The 15,941-nt window shown below is 37.0% G+C and overlaps 1 protein-coding gene across 1 annotated transcript; it reads left to right on the forward strand.

The window, feature by feature from the left end:
• The first annotated feature begins 2,445 nt into the window (after positions 1-2,445).
• Positions 2,446-3,141, forward strand: LOC145665925 (uncharacterized). Its single transcript, XM_081733031.1, has one exon. The coding sequence runs from the start codon at positions 2,446-2,448 to the stop codon at positions 3,139-3,141; it is 696 nt and encodes a 231-aa protein (XP_081589157.1).
• The last annotated feature ends 12,800 nt before the right edge of the window (positions 3,142-15,941 follow it).

A 15,941-nucleotide genomic window follows, 5' to 3' on the forward strand; every position in this document is an offset into this window, starting at 1 on the left:
AGCGCCAAAACCTTTTAGAGGCGACGTGTTGTTTACTTATTTCCAACACTTTTTCTTTCTTCTTGCTTGTTCGGGGCCCTCTTGCTATCAGCGCCCGGGGCAACCACCCTGATCGCACCCCTATCTACAGCTCTGGACAGAATACAAATATCTCAGAAAGTCTTGTAATATACTTAACCCCGGATGCTTCTTCTATATTAACTTATACATAGGAAGCAGGAGCGTATGCATGGGGTGGGTCCTGGAGGTCCGAACCTCCCGAAATCCCGACTTTTCTTATAATTGTAGTCTACTTTGAGGGGCAATTCTAGAAATTTTCATAAAGTTTAGCCTCAAGTTGTATTTGGACCCCCAAAACGCTTTAGACCTCTCCCGAAATAAATCCCTGAGTATGTCCCTGATAGGAAGAATACCCAAACCTACTAAATAAAATAATAAAATCTTATCTTCTGCATACAAAGTGATCATTACTTTACAACAGATAGGAGGTTAAAGATATTTCATAAACTCCTATAATATTCTTACTCCTACATCTATCTTTTATACTAAAAGTTAGATGAATACCAAAAGCTAATTAATATTAATATACAATAAAATATTTCCTTCACTATGGAAACTGATCATATCTTTTTACACATAGAGTGTTAAAAGTATCTCCGAAAGTATTGTAATTACTCCCTACCTATTTCTCCTTTATTGAAGGTCAGATGACACCTAAGCTACTAAATATTAATACACGACAAAATATTAGCTTTTAACACTGCAATTTGTAACATGTCACTCTGTTAGTTACCCAAAAAAAAAAAAAAAAAAAAGGTTGTAAGACTGATAGGTCTTGACTGAAAAATTGACTGATAGATCATCTAAATTCACTGCCTTTCTTACTCACCGTGGATTGTTTGAGTTTTCTGTTTTACCATTTGGTTTAGCTAGTGGTAGTAATGTATTATCTAAGGTAATGACTGATATTTTGTGTCCGTTAAAATCAGAAGGGGTACAATATTTTTTTGATGATGTCGCCTTGTATACGCCGACAATTGAACAGCATAAAATTCTTTTAGAAAAGGTGTTGAGTAAATTTCGAGATGCTGGTATAACTTTATCTATTAGTAAATCTACATTATTCCAAACTAAATTATCTTACCTGGGCTATATCATTGAAGGGAATGATATGTATATGGATCCTAGTCGTTTGGAAATAATCCGCCGGTTACCTCCATCGAAGTCTAGAAAGGCAGAGTTATCTCTGTTATCATTTCTAAATTATTATTCTCGATTTATTCCAAGTGTTCAAGAAGTTGTTGAGCCTATTAGTAGATTAAGGTCTTCTAAGATAAATTTTGAATGGAATTTAGAACAAGAGGTGGCTCTTAAGAAAATTAAAGAAATATTCGAGACTCATATAGTTCTTCGTTTGTCAGATTTAAATAAAAAGTTCATTGTGTCATCTGATGCTTGTACTCGAAGTTTAGGAGGGACGTTAGAACAATATGATGATTCAGCGGTACTCAGACCTGTATTATGTATTTTTCGAGAAAGCTTAGAAATCATGAATTTAATAAACCCATATATGTGCTCGAACTTCAGGCGGCTGTGGAATCGATGGAAAGATTTAAGCCATTCTTGCATTCGAAATTTGAGTTACGAATTGATAATCAAGGTCTCGCTTATGCGATTAGAAATATTAGAAAGATAAATAAATATGGTAGCTTATTATATCGATTATTTGGATTTAATTTCGAGATAAAACATGTACCTGGAATTTTAAATCTTCCTTCGGATTTTATTTCTAGAATCCATGATACGGAAAATTTTGAACCAGTAGAACTGGAACAACCTTGGTCAGAGCAGGTAACAAATTATTGTAAGGTTAATTTATGGAGTCTTCCATTTGCAAATATTTCGGTGTATGAACATCAAAGAAAAGATGTAGAATTAAGTAAATTGATACAGCAACTTGAATCGGGGGAAATTTACCAGGATGTAAATTAGTAAAGGGTATATTATGTAAACATACTAGGGCAGTTAGAAATCCCTATAAGGTATGTTTGCCTAAATTTTTAGCAAATTCAATTATTGAATATTATCATTCTTATTTACTTCCGTGAAGCCATCTAGGCGTGACCAAGAGTACCAGTAAAATTTGTGCGAGGTATCATTGGAATGGTATGTGGAAAGATATTCGAAATTTTGTTTCTACCTGTAAGAACTGTCAATTAAGCAAGAGCTCCAATGTTAAACAGATGGGGCAACTTGTTTCTCAATATGAAAAAGTGATTAATGCTGTGTGGTTTACAGATTTGGCGGGTCCTCTTAGATTTGGCGGGTCCTACACGCTCTGGTCGATATTGCCTTATAGTGGTGGATTCGTGCTCCAAGCGATTATTTTAAGAACCTATAAAGATTTTAAATAGCAAGACTATAATTGATAAACTATACAGATTAATGTGCAGATTCGGATTCCCACATTGCTTATCGAGGGATAACCACAGTGTATTTGTGTCTAAAGTTTTTAAGGATTTCTTATATAGCCAGGGTATTAGGGACATAAGAATTAGTCCTTATCACAGTGCCTCAACTAATTCGGAAAGATACTGGCGTTTGGTGAAGGATGCCCTGAAAATATATTTCCATGATAAGCAAACCCGTTGGGATGAAGGACTATCGGAATTAGAATTTTCCATAAATTGTGCAGAACATGAGGAATTAAAATGTTCGCCGATGGAATTAACATTAGCTTATAATGTTTGTGATTCATTGGATATTAAATGGAGAATAGAAGAACTAAACTTACGTAAGCGTGATCCCAATATTTTGGCCAATGCCATGAGTAACATGGCGAAGGCTTGGAGACGGCGCAAGCAAATATTCGACCAGCGTAGAATTCCTGTCACCTATGAAGTTGGAGATAAAATACTTATTAAATCCCAGTATAAATCCTCTCTAGCCGAAAAGCTTAATAAATCATTAATGTATCGCTGGGAGGGACCATTTCAGATCTTGCGCTTTTTGAACGCAAATAGTATTCAAGTAAAATCTCTAAGCAATGAGAATGACATTCGTAAGACCCATGTTGCTCTAACGAAACCTTACAGGGAGAGACGAGAACAACATGTAAATAATTGTTCAGTAAACAAATAAAAAAAATCAATCCATGGTTTAAAGTTGCATTTAAAGTTAAATTTATATTTTACTATAAACTATTTTTTTTTTCAACCGAACTATCGTCACTTTAGTCATTTTGAAATTTCAATTTATTAATATATATATATATGTATGAATATGGACAAGTTTTAATTTTTATGTTTGTATCTATCATATGTGAATGTTAATATCTGTTTGTTGTTTCCAGGCCTGGTATTGTAGCTCGTCCGTATATGTATGTATAATATTGTGATCGGTTGGACTTCTCTTCTCTATGTAAACTTGCTGTATAGAAGAATAGATCTACCGGACGGAGTCTATTCCCGCATAGGTATCACAAAAAGAATGGTCAAACTGTAAGTGTTACTACTGTTATATATTATTTATTTTAGAGGAAAAAAATATCCCATTTGTAAAGAATAGTTAAATTTAAATTATTCTTGTATCCACACTTTCAATATAAGGGATTGTAAACTTATAAATTATTTTGGATATGGACTGCCGACTTTAGACCTACTAATCATGGTGTTAGATCGGGTGAATGAGAAGGATGAGTGATGGTGAATGTTTTGTTTGGGGGATTTTTTAAATTTTTAGTTTAGTTTTGTTTAGTTGGTATGAATCGTGAGCGGAAGGTTATTAATAAAGAGACTTAGACTAACTTACAGCTGGACAAGTTTTCAAAATAATTTATAATTCAAAAATAAAAATAATTAGCATTATTTTAATTTTTCCTGGCTAGGACGAGTGTGTAACATGTCACTATGTTAGTTACCAAAAAAAAAAAGGTTGTAAGATATTATATAAATTCATTCTATTTCGAGTCTTCGATAAACTTGTTTCGTTTGTCAAATTTTGAATATAGCGCCTCTAGTGGCAACTGTTGTTACTTCACCCAGCACTTGAGTTATTCTCATCAGATGTGTGCTGGAAATGTACTCGGTAAAACCTTGTAATAGTAAGCTCTATCTATCGAAAATTGATAAATTATTCTAGTAAAGAGTGGTGTGTATATTACACGTGAATTTAATTCGACATTCTAAAGTGTGGACTGTTATTTACTTAATATTCTGGTGAGTTGTTTAATAATCTTCTTAAATCTAAATCGAATTCATATATGTTCTAATGGAGACTTAAATGTTTGATTAAATGGGATATAGACAGCTTGTGTTAACCATACTTACAATTCCTATACTCGATATATGTATACATATTTGAAAATTCGGTACAATTATCCAAATCATTTTAGGTTGTCGTGGAACACGATTAAGTTGAGATTTATTGGAACTAATATTAATTTCATTAGCATTTGATTTAATGTGTCCAAGCAGTAGCAGCGAGTTTAATGACTTGTAAAGAAATTTGTAATGTCGATTGATTTTGTTATAAAGAAGAGCTTCCTAAATCATTGACTTATTACTTAACGAAACTAATATTAAAATCCTTGACCTATTTATGGTTTGGCGATTGGCCTAATTTATAGGAAGATTATATGGTATTTATAATTAAGCTGAACATACGGTGGTCCTTAAGATTTCTGGCAACTATTCTTAATTTGAAAATATATATATTGTTTCTCAAATGTGGCGGGTCTTCACTGGTGGGAGTCCCGTACCGAGTAACGAGCTCCTATCTAAATAGGAACGTTTCAAATTCTCCACTCCCTTTTAATTGGGATGCCAATAAGCAACAAAAATTTACTAGCCCAAGAAGAAAGCTATTAGCCTACATCCCACAATAGAAATCACTTACTTACCTTTGAAATAAATAATAGTGATATTAAAAACTCTCTTGCACCGATGAATCACTCGCCCCGGGCAAGTGGCGAGCGGTTATTTGTAGCCCTGGGTAAAAGATATTTCCGATGTTTCTATCATTTTCTTACTCTCACACGTTTCTCTCATGCCAGAAGGACACTAGAAACCACTGTCTTAACAAATGGCAAAATCTTTACATTTTCATACAAAACGATCATGTCTTTGAACATATGAATGGTTAGATATATGGCAAGCTCCTATCATATGACCACCCACCTACCCACCACCTACCTATCATATGACCATCTGGTTGGCTGTCTGCTCTCTTATTGCTGACCAAAGCCGATTGTAACAACACGGAATTCTTTTTAATAAACTGATCCAATTCCTTCCTTTTAGTCAGCAAACGTGCTTTTACTTCCAAGATTAGCTCATCAACCAGCGCTGCAAGATTTTCGTATTCCTTTTTAATAACAGAGCGGAAATATTCAGGTTGAAGGTCCTCAATAATTTACTGTATCTGAGCTTTCTCAGAGGCGTTAGGATCTGACCTCAAAATAAGATCCTGCTTGGAATAAACATAATCCATAACACTTTCGCCTGTGCTCTGTTCCCTAGCTCTCATCTGGGCCACGGTGAAATGTGGAAGAGCATGGTCGCTAAAAGCTTGACGAACCTGCTCTTTAAATTGATCATAAGACCATTGCGCAAACTCAGGTTTCGATTCTATTGCTGAATACCAACTTTCGGCCCCACCTTTGAGTAGGGACCCTAGGATTAACTTTTTCCGTACACCAGTCCACCCATTCACTTGAGCATCATGTTTCGTACTTCCTCAAAAACCTATCCACTTCTTCCCCAAAACGTGCATAAAATGGCTCGGGCCTAATGATCGAATTCGTATATTGAACAGGACCTTCACCTCCTGCGTTATTAGCTGCAGACGCCATGTCAAAAATCCTCTGGCTTGAACACGATGAGGAAGTACCAGAAATCTCAGAGAAAGTATCTGACAAACGTAACTGCTGACGCAAATTATACAAATACTGGCGTGTAACCTTCGCAGACTTTGGGGATGAACACACGGCAGGTTCAAAACAAACGGTATCACTATGATCTAAAATTTCATCAGCAGGCACACCTAATTCCTCATATAAATAACAACATAGACACAAAAACTCTAAAAATTTGGGCAGACAACTACACATCACATCAATACTAAAAATTCTAATAATCTTTATAAATGTATATATATATATACGCTTACAGGAATAGAGATCTGGAAGCACTCGGGAAAACAAAACTTCAAAAAGGATTGAAAAGAACATTTAGCCACGACCCAAATATCATGCTCGAGAAATAAAGCATACAGGTGAGCTACTTTCCACTTGAGGAAAACCTCTCGGACTCTAGCGATACTTCGCCCCTAAACGAGGAATCCGAATCGATCAGAAATTCCGTCTAACCGCAACGGACTCCATGTGCGGACTCGACCAACAGGCCTTAACGCTAGAGAAGTACTTTTCACTCTAAAAAAGACACACACCAGAGGAGTAATCACAATAGGGTGAAAACTTTCTCATACAGCACTACGTCCTTAGCTAGGTTCTGCTCGAGGTAACGCCCATACCTCCACAATAAACCTTGCATAGACTCGGCAAAAAGATGCTTCGCTGCATAAGTAATGAACTACTTATAGATCCAACAGAAAAAATATGAAATCGGCCTCCACTCTGGTGAAACCATCCGTCTGTTGCAGAGATACGCCCAATAACTGGTCTCGATCGGGGTGCGTCTGCTACACTCCCACAAGAGATCCAGGCTAGACTCGGCGCCGAAATGCCTGCTCAAGACAACAGCTATTGACCAACTCAGAAACAGAAAATCATGCACAATAAGAGAAGGGAGAAAAACAATAGAAAACAACGACTAGAAACACGCATTAAGAGAACTAGCAAAGCTAGAAAAGCACATCTCCACCATGAAAAGGGTGAGTAAGAGGGAGGAAAAATCGGTAAAAACGCCTCTTACACACAAGCCGTCATAAGAAAGAAATTGAGATTATAGCTCAAGACAGGTACTAAGATCGAAGGGCTATCCTTTGAAGAGAAAGCATAATTATCAGAAATGAATTTAGCAAGAGGTTTTCTTTTAAAAAGAGAGACTGGGCGTGGGAAGGAGGTTAGGAAATTGAAAGGAATACCTTCATTTCGACGTCTGGGCTCAAAACCTGATGTTCACAGGCTCGGCTCCTTGCTCTCTCGATGGCTCTGGTGGTCCGCTGGTCTCGATTCGTTGATGAAATTCCCTCTGGTATCAGGCTTTCCTCCACTGGCCAGATGCAACAGCTACCTGCCAGTTCGCAATCTACCTTGGAGAGCAACTCCAACTCCGATAGTAACTTCGACCGCAACCTCCTCTTCTTCGACCGCGACTTCCCAAAGCGGAAGTTTTCGGTCCTATTTAAGCTCGGCCCCAAGGCTCGGCGACTATTACAAGTGAGCCTAGAAACGAGTCCCAGACGTCACGGGAGGTGTGTCATAAGGTAATAGGAGGAGTCAGGAAAGAGTCTCTCACTTATTTATTGCTAAACACAAAACAATTACATAAAAACATATTACATTTACAGAATGCTGATTCAGCAAAACATTGAACAGTCGGTTACTAATTCTTCAGAGAATCAGTCCACATGTCGCTCGTTTCTTACGATATAATAACAACACATAATAATAATATTGCAAAGGTTTCTATCCTTTCCTGTAATACACTAAATTGCAATAAACACAAACAGCACAGACAAAATTAGACAACCCACATCATTTGCTGAAAAATATATTTACAAAATCAATCAATCAATAACAAATCAATCAATGCCAGTCTTTAATGTGGGCGCCAGCACAAACACACAGATTCCTTTACAATACGTTTCTTCCATACTATATGACAGAATAATATTCAAACTCACTAGATATTAGTATACGGCAAAATATTTCCATTCTCACACAAAACGGCCATTATTTTGAAATAGATGATAGGTTAAATATTTTACAAGAATTGCTTTCATATTCTTACTTCCACACGTTTCTCTCACACTATATGCCAGAAAACACTAAATCTTCACACATGGTAAAAATATTTCAATTCTCTTTGAACAGATGACGGGTTTCAGACGTGTCAAATGCTCCTATCATATTACCCCCTCCACATTTTTCTCCAATACTAAACGCCAATTGAACACTAAAACCTTCTAAATTTTGGTAGATAACAAAATCTTTCCTTTTTCATACAAAGAGGTCATCTCTTTGCAACAAATGGTGAATTAGAGATATTTCAAAATCGTATAACTTTTACCACCTCATGCTTTTCCCATATTGTACGCCAGAGGGACATCTAATACCCACTAAATTTAAGTACATTACAAGAACTTGCCTTTTTCATACAAAGTACCCATCTCTTTGCAACACATAGAGAGTAAAGCTATTAAAACGACTATCATATTCCTATTCCACACGTTTCTTCCATACTCCCGTTTGCCTTTGCATGAAAGTACATATTCTGGTGTCTTTATCCAAAAGATTCCATCCTTTCAGACTTGATGCCGATAACTCAGCCTATTTTTTTTTTTTTTTTTGACAAATTAAGATTATGTACCAGATCATTTAATTCCGATTGGTTGGTAAGGTGGGGTTCGTTGGTTTCTTGAAAAAATTGGCTCTATTTTTCTTTATCATCTGACAACACTATACATACACTTACATCTATTTCTTCCACTTCTTCTTTTAAGTTCCATTTGTCATGTACCATTGGAATGGGAAGTTCTTCAGTGTAGTGCACTGCGCGTATTCTCGATGAAATGTTGGGATAGACGATAGTAGTTCTTCTCTCAACCGTTATTCTTGCAATTTAGTCATACAGAAGCGATAGTCTGTACAATGGTCACATGGTTCTCTTCACATCATGGATACTGCAAATTTCATATGAAGCTGTCCTTTCCAACGACGCCGACTTTCCAAAATTTATGTGGGTGCATATCAATGGCGGGACATATTAGTCTATATGTTTTCAGGGAAGTCTCGATATTTGATTGATTTATTTTTAGTTAAAATATTTTATGGACACTGTCATAAAGGGCTGTGCTGTGATAAAGTAAAATATGCCGGTACTATAAGGATAAGTCGGGGCTGCTCTAGCTCAGTCGGTAAGACGGCTGACTTAAACGCACGAGAAACGGGTTCAAACCAAGGTCCGAACTAAAAATCTTGTGGGTGCCGGAGCCCCGAGGCACCCACGTAGTCGGCGCGCATGGTTCTTTCAACCACCCAGTCAACAAAGACATTGGCTCCCACGGCTTATCCTGGTCACCTATCCTACAACCAAAATATAGCTCATAAGCTTTTCTTATAAGCTCAGTTATTTGTCGTTTTTGAGAAGAAAATGTAACCTCACCGCAAATATAACAGAAGTTATATGGATCATTCACATTCTCCCAAGGCATAGATGCAAAAACTGCTCATTGAAACACACAAGTGTCTACGATAACAGGTTTTGACGCAAAGAACAACACACATGCATTCACTCTACAACCAACAAATTTGCCTCATCTAGTTTTACAAAACTTAACACACAAAGTATTAGGAGAAATTCTCAAAAGCTGCGAAACAATGAATTACGAATCGCTTACTATAAAAGATATTTTATACCCTGTTTTAGCACATCAAATATTGTGTTCATCAACCTATAGCAAAGGGGATACGGACAAAATCTCGCGGCCGAAACATCGCCGCCCAAAATCTCGCCGGCCAAAACCTAGCGTGGTCAAAACCTCGCGGGACGAAATCTCGCCGGGCCAAAACCTCGCCGCCCAAAACCTCGCGGGCCAAAATCTCGCCGGGCGCCGAAATCTCTAGCTACGGCTCTGTATATATATATATATATATATATATATATATATATATATATATATCCCACTCCCTTTTGTTCTGCCGACAAAGTGAAATTATAAAAGACATCCTAGGCTCGAACCTCATCTATGTTGAAAATTTGAGATCGGTAGGATGGCTCAAGAGGTATAATGTAACAAAAATAGTCATTTAATTTTTAGATATATATAAATTTCCAAAGCATGCATTAGAATTTTTCTTGTCATTATTTTAATGTAATTATGTGTTATTACTAAATATATACATATAGTAATATATAGAACATTCTACATTGAAGGAATCGTCGTGAAGAGGTTTCATTTCTTCCCAGGCGACACTACGTCTCGCTTAATTTAGACCAGGCGAAGTTCTGTGTCGCGAGATCATTACAACGAGGTTTTGGTCAGGCGATATTTTGAGTATGGCGATATTTTGGGGCGCGAGGTTTTGGAAGACGAGGTTTTGGCAAGGCAAGATTTTGGCCCGGCGAGATTTTGGCCCGCGAGGTTTTGACCAGGCGAGGTTTCGGCCCGGAGAGATTTTGGGCCGCGAGGTTTTGGGAGGCGAGGTTTTGCCCAGGCGAGGTTTTGGGCCGCGAGGTTCTGGCCGCGAGGTATTGTACCCAAACCATAGCAAAGGTATGTTACTATGACAAAGTGTGGGTAATACAATTTTTATATATTCTTTGTTTGGCCTCCCAGGAACTAGCGTTGTGTAAAATTACAGTTTTTAAGGTACAAACGAAAAATTTAAATTGCAAAAAACTGGACACCGATGCGAGAAATCTGATGATGGACTTGAATTCATCACATCAAAATTTATTAAAAAACAGGTGTCAGTTCGTCTGTAAGAAAAACAGTTACCGGTGTAACCTATCGTGGGACACATACGTCCCAATGGTAGTGAAAGAGATAAACAACATGACAGATATTCGAGTTTTACAGAATATGTATAGTGTTTTGTTTCTTTAGTGTATTCGTTTTATCATACCGGCATCCGTTGTATTATGGCGCATATTTTTGCAAGGTATTACAATCATCTTAACTGCTTGGATTATAATATCAATGGTAACTTTTTTAAATTAGAATTTTGACGTTTTTATTTTTATTAATGCTATCAAATAATCCCCACTGATTGATGTAAAAGTTACCGCCGTCTCTTTATGATATAAAATTTATATTCTAGGATTATTTCTCGTTACCATTTCTAAGAATTTCATTGACTTTCCATTTTCTTATGCTCTTTCTTCAGAAATAATACTATAGTTGTCAAATTTTATTTCATGTAAGAACTGCGTTCTTTTTTCTTTTGGCCCATTCTACTCTTCTGTTTCTTTTTCTTAGATGCTACTTTCTTTCGTTTTTCATACTTTCGACCGTTGTTAGTTGTGATTCAAGTCGGCCGTCGTCAGTGACACAAAAATTAAGAGGAGCTGATAAGCGAAACTGGCGTTCCACGCCAGTTTGCACGGACATCAACATAACGTGACTTCGGTTATTATGGCAAAGGAATATTTACATCATTTAGTTATAAAGGTAAATGTTTGAATTAAAGAAAATTAAGAGGGGGAAATAAGTAGCCCGGAAAATTAGGTAGCCCAAGAGGATGCTTCCTTTTTCTTCTATGAATAAAATAAAAAGTTAGATTTACTGCTAAATTTTTGTGTGTATCATATCACATAAGATTCACTAGTCTGCAATTCTTGCCATTAAGACTTCAATTTATGCATAACTTAAAGTACAGACGTGTTCAAATTATTATACTCAACATTCAGATTCTGAATATGTTACTGTTCTTACAATATTACGAGAGAAAATACGTTCGAACTTAGTCCAAATTACTACTTTGTAATTCTCCCCTAATTTCTAGTGGGTGTGGCATATGCTTTTCAATATCAATAAAACAAATGTGTACGTAACATTCAAATATAATTATTATAAAGTGTGTATATCCAAATTGGAAACAAAAAAGAATGAAATGGAATACTAGACTCTAATTTTTGCTTTCTTTCTTGACCTTGTGCTTTTATTCCCTCGACACAAAGAATCCTTCGAACACTTTTAGGCCAAATGTCTGAATTCATACTCAGCCATTTTTATGCTTAAGTCTATTAGATGTTGCATTTCCGTTTCCCAGAGCCAATCTTTTTAATTTTCTGATACCTCTTATTGATAGCTTTGGTTTTATCCAACACTTCCCAATCCTATATTGACTCTTGTTCATTTCCACAGAGATTCTACTCACAGATTTTTGTTTTATCCCAACTCTACTATCAAGGTATTACCGTGTATATCTTATTTCCGCCAGAAGTATTTTGTTAACTTCTATTTTACGCTGAGAGAGGACTTTTACTTTTTCCAGTATGCTGCAATTACAGGACTACACAGAATAAAAGATTGATACATGAAACATGTCACGATCATTTTAAACTGCGTTCTTCTTTTCGTCCATTCTACTCTTCTGTTTCTTTTTCTTAGTTGTTACTTTCTTTCGTTTCTCCTATCATACTTTCGACCGTTGTTAGTTGTGATTCAAGTCGGCCGTCGTCAGGGACACAAAAATTAAGAGGAGCTGATAAGCGAAACTGGTGTTCCACATCAGTTTGCACGGATATCAACATAACGTGATTTTGGTTATTATAGCAAAGGAATATTTACATCATTTAGTTATAAAGGTAAATGTTTGAATTAAAGAAAATCAAAAGGAGGAAATAAGTAGCCATTTGAACTGTTGAACACTTTGAATGTCGTTAACTTCTTACGACAGCAACCACAACACTTCAGACTGTAACTTCTTGATAGGAATCACAATACCTATCTACAACTGAAACACCACTTTCAGAATTTCTCCCCCTCCCTCACTAATACCATCTGCTGTTCAACGGTGATATCACCACTTCAACTGCACAGTAAACAAATGAAGGATCCTATATTGGTGGTTTAACCATTAAATTAAATGTTCTAGAACTCTGAAATTAGGACTCCTACAAAAATTTGCGTTTTTCGTGCGTGAGTCTAAGAATTTGAACACGTCTGTATATTTAATTCTCAAACTCACCCCCTACCTGCTACAGCGTGTTGTGAATAGACTCCGAAACAAAATCCTAAATAGACCACTGAGTCTGAGGTTAAAATAAGTGAGGGCCAAAAGAGAAGATCCTTTGTTTCTATCACGTACAACATCACTATTACTATAACAAATCCTATTTAATATCTATCACCTTTAGAACACACACTTCAATGATAGTATAACAATAAAAATCATAATATCACCCTCTCCACACCCCACTCCTCAATTGGGGTGAATTTAAGCTTGAACGGCATCGAGAGTGTAACTATTCATCTCGCCGATCTAGATAACTATAGATTAGACATCAGATTCGTCTTGTATTTGGTCTAGGAATTAATTCGTGCGGTTGGTACGCACACATTGAAGCTGTAGTACAAACACAAAATACATAAATACCTTAAGAAAAATATTGTCCATCGCTAGCCACCACTTTCGCCCATCTGTCAGGCAATGTACGGATTCCGTGGCGAAAGAAGTCCTCATCCTTGGAAGCGATCCAGTCAGAGACCCATGTTTCGATATCTTCTGAAGAAGTAAACCGCTGTCCAATCAAATCGTTGTTCATGCAATCGAACAAGTAGTAGTCCGAAGGAGCAACGTCTGGTGAATACGGCGGGTGGGGTAAAACTTCCCATCCGACATTTTCTAAATAGGTTTTGACCGGTTTTGCGACATGTGGGCGAGCGTTATCATGTTGAACAATAAGTTTATCATGTCTGTTCTCCCATTCTGGTCGTGTTCTGGCCAGAGCTTGCTTCAAACGCATTAATTGTCGTCGATAACGTTCTCCATTCATAGTTTCACCCGGTTGCAGCAGCTCATAGTACACCACACCTTTCATATCCCACCATATGCACAGCATAACCTTTGCACAGTGAATATCTCGTTTTGGTTGTGATGGACCTGGTTCACCTGGTTTCACCCAGGCCTTTTTTCGTTTAGGGTTCTCGTAATGGATCCACTTCTCATCACCCGTAATAATTCGATGCAGAAACCCCTTTCTGCTCTGTCGTTGAAGCAGCAATTCGCAAATGGTTTTTCGTCTTTCAACGTCTCTGTCTTTCAATTCATGTGGAACCCAATGTGACATCTTTTGAATCATTCCCATGGCTTTCAAGAGTTTGGAGACTGTTGTTTGATCAACGCCTAATGCTGCTGCAAGTTGTTCCTGCGTTTGACACGAATCCTGCTCGAGCAATGCTGTCAATTCTTCGTCTTGAATTTTTTTTTGTCTGTCCAGCTCGCTCTTGGTCTGCCAAGCCGAAATCACCACTTCTAAACCGTGCAAACCACTTCTGACACGTTCGCTCAGCTAGAGCATGGTCACCATACACTTCCACCAAAATACGATGACTTTCAGTCGCACTTTTCTGCATGTTAAAGTAATGCAGCAGGACACCCCGCAAAAACACTTTATCAGGCACAAATTGCGCCATGTTCACTTAACTACAAACTGGTGTTGTTGACGCTTTAATCCACTGCCCTATACTACGAACGATACGCGATGACAGGGGTTTGCAACACATGTGTGGATACACGGAACTGTGGGACGCTCCGTTCGTTGCGCCATCTCTTGTCCACCCGCACGAATTAATTCCTAGACCAAATACTAAAACTTAGTGGTTTTTAGCATTCCTCTGGTATATAGTATGGAAGAAACATGTGGGGCGCAAGAATACGACAGGGGTTTTTAAAATGTCTGAAAACGACAGGTTTTTTTCTAAATATCTGAAACCCACCATTTGTTGCGAAGACTTGAATGTTTTGTAAGTCGAAGGGAAGAGTTTGACATGTACTAATCGTTAATGGGTTTTAATTCTCCTCTGGCACATAGTATTGGGAAAATATGATAGGAAAAATGGAAAAATATGATGTGAAAAATGGAAAAATGTGTGAGAGGTAAACATATGATATGATTTTTTTTTAATATCTCTAACTCGCTATCTGTTGCAATCAGATGATAATTTTGAATACGAAAGGAAATATTTTGCCATGTACTGAAACGTAGAGGCTTGTAGTGTTCTCCTGATATATAGTTTGGGAGAAATATGTGGGAGGTAAAAATATGATAGAAGTTTCTTTTAAAAAATATCTCTAACCTACAATTTGTTCCAAAGAGATGACGGTTTTGTATTAAAAAGGGAAAAACTTTACTATGTACTGGTTTTTAATGTTCCTGTATCGTATAAATATAGAGCAAACGTAGGGAATTAAAATACAACAGAAATTTTTGAAATGCCTTATGTGTTGCTAAGAAATAGTTTCTGCATGAAATAATTGGAAAAATTAGTCATATAGAAGATACTAAATGTTAGTGGCTTTGAGTGTTCCTGTGGCTACAGTATGGGATTTAAGAATATGATAAGATGTCTTCAAATCTCTGTAACGTACAATCTATTTGTCAGGAGACGACCGTTTTATATGCGGAAGAAAAGAATGTGTTACTAATATTCATGGGGTTTTAGTGTCCCTCTGGCGTATAGTGTAAGAAAAACATGTTGGGGGGAGTAAGAATATGATAGGAGTTTTTGAAATATCTCTAACACGCCATCTGTTTTGAAGAGATGTTCGTTTTGTGTGAAAAAGGAAATACTTTATAGGGTTTAAGTTTTCCTCTGGCATAAAGTATGGGGGCAGGGATGAATTCAGGGGGTAGCCCGGGGGGAAATTTCTCCCCCGAAGAAAATTTATTCCCTCCGGAGAAACTCTCAAAATTTCAATCACAAAATGTAGAAATTACTTCACCCAAACTCCCCTGCCCTGAGGAATTCATATCCCCCCCGGGTGAAAATGTCTGGACTCAACACTGTATGGGAGAAGTGCGTGGGGGTATGAACATGATAGGTGTTTTTGAAATAACTTTACTCGTTCATCTATTGCAAACAAATGACTGTTTTTTATGAAAAAAGAAGTAATTTGTTATGTATTGAACTTTAATGGCTTTTAGTGTTAATCTGGCATATAGTGAATGAGACGTGGGAAGGTAATAATATGATAAATAATCTCTAAGAGATTTTAAATGTCTGCCTTCTAGTGCCAAGAGGTGATAGTT

The sequence above is a fragment of the Thermobia domestica genome, chromosome 12 (genome assembly GCF_964235325.1).
Source record: "Thermobia domestica chromosome 12, izTheDome1.hap1.1, whole genome shotgun sequence".
NCBI lineage: Eukaryota > Metazoa > Arthropoda > Insecta > Zygentoma > Lepismatidae > Thermobia > Thermobia domestica.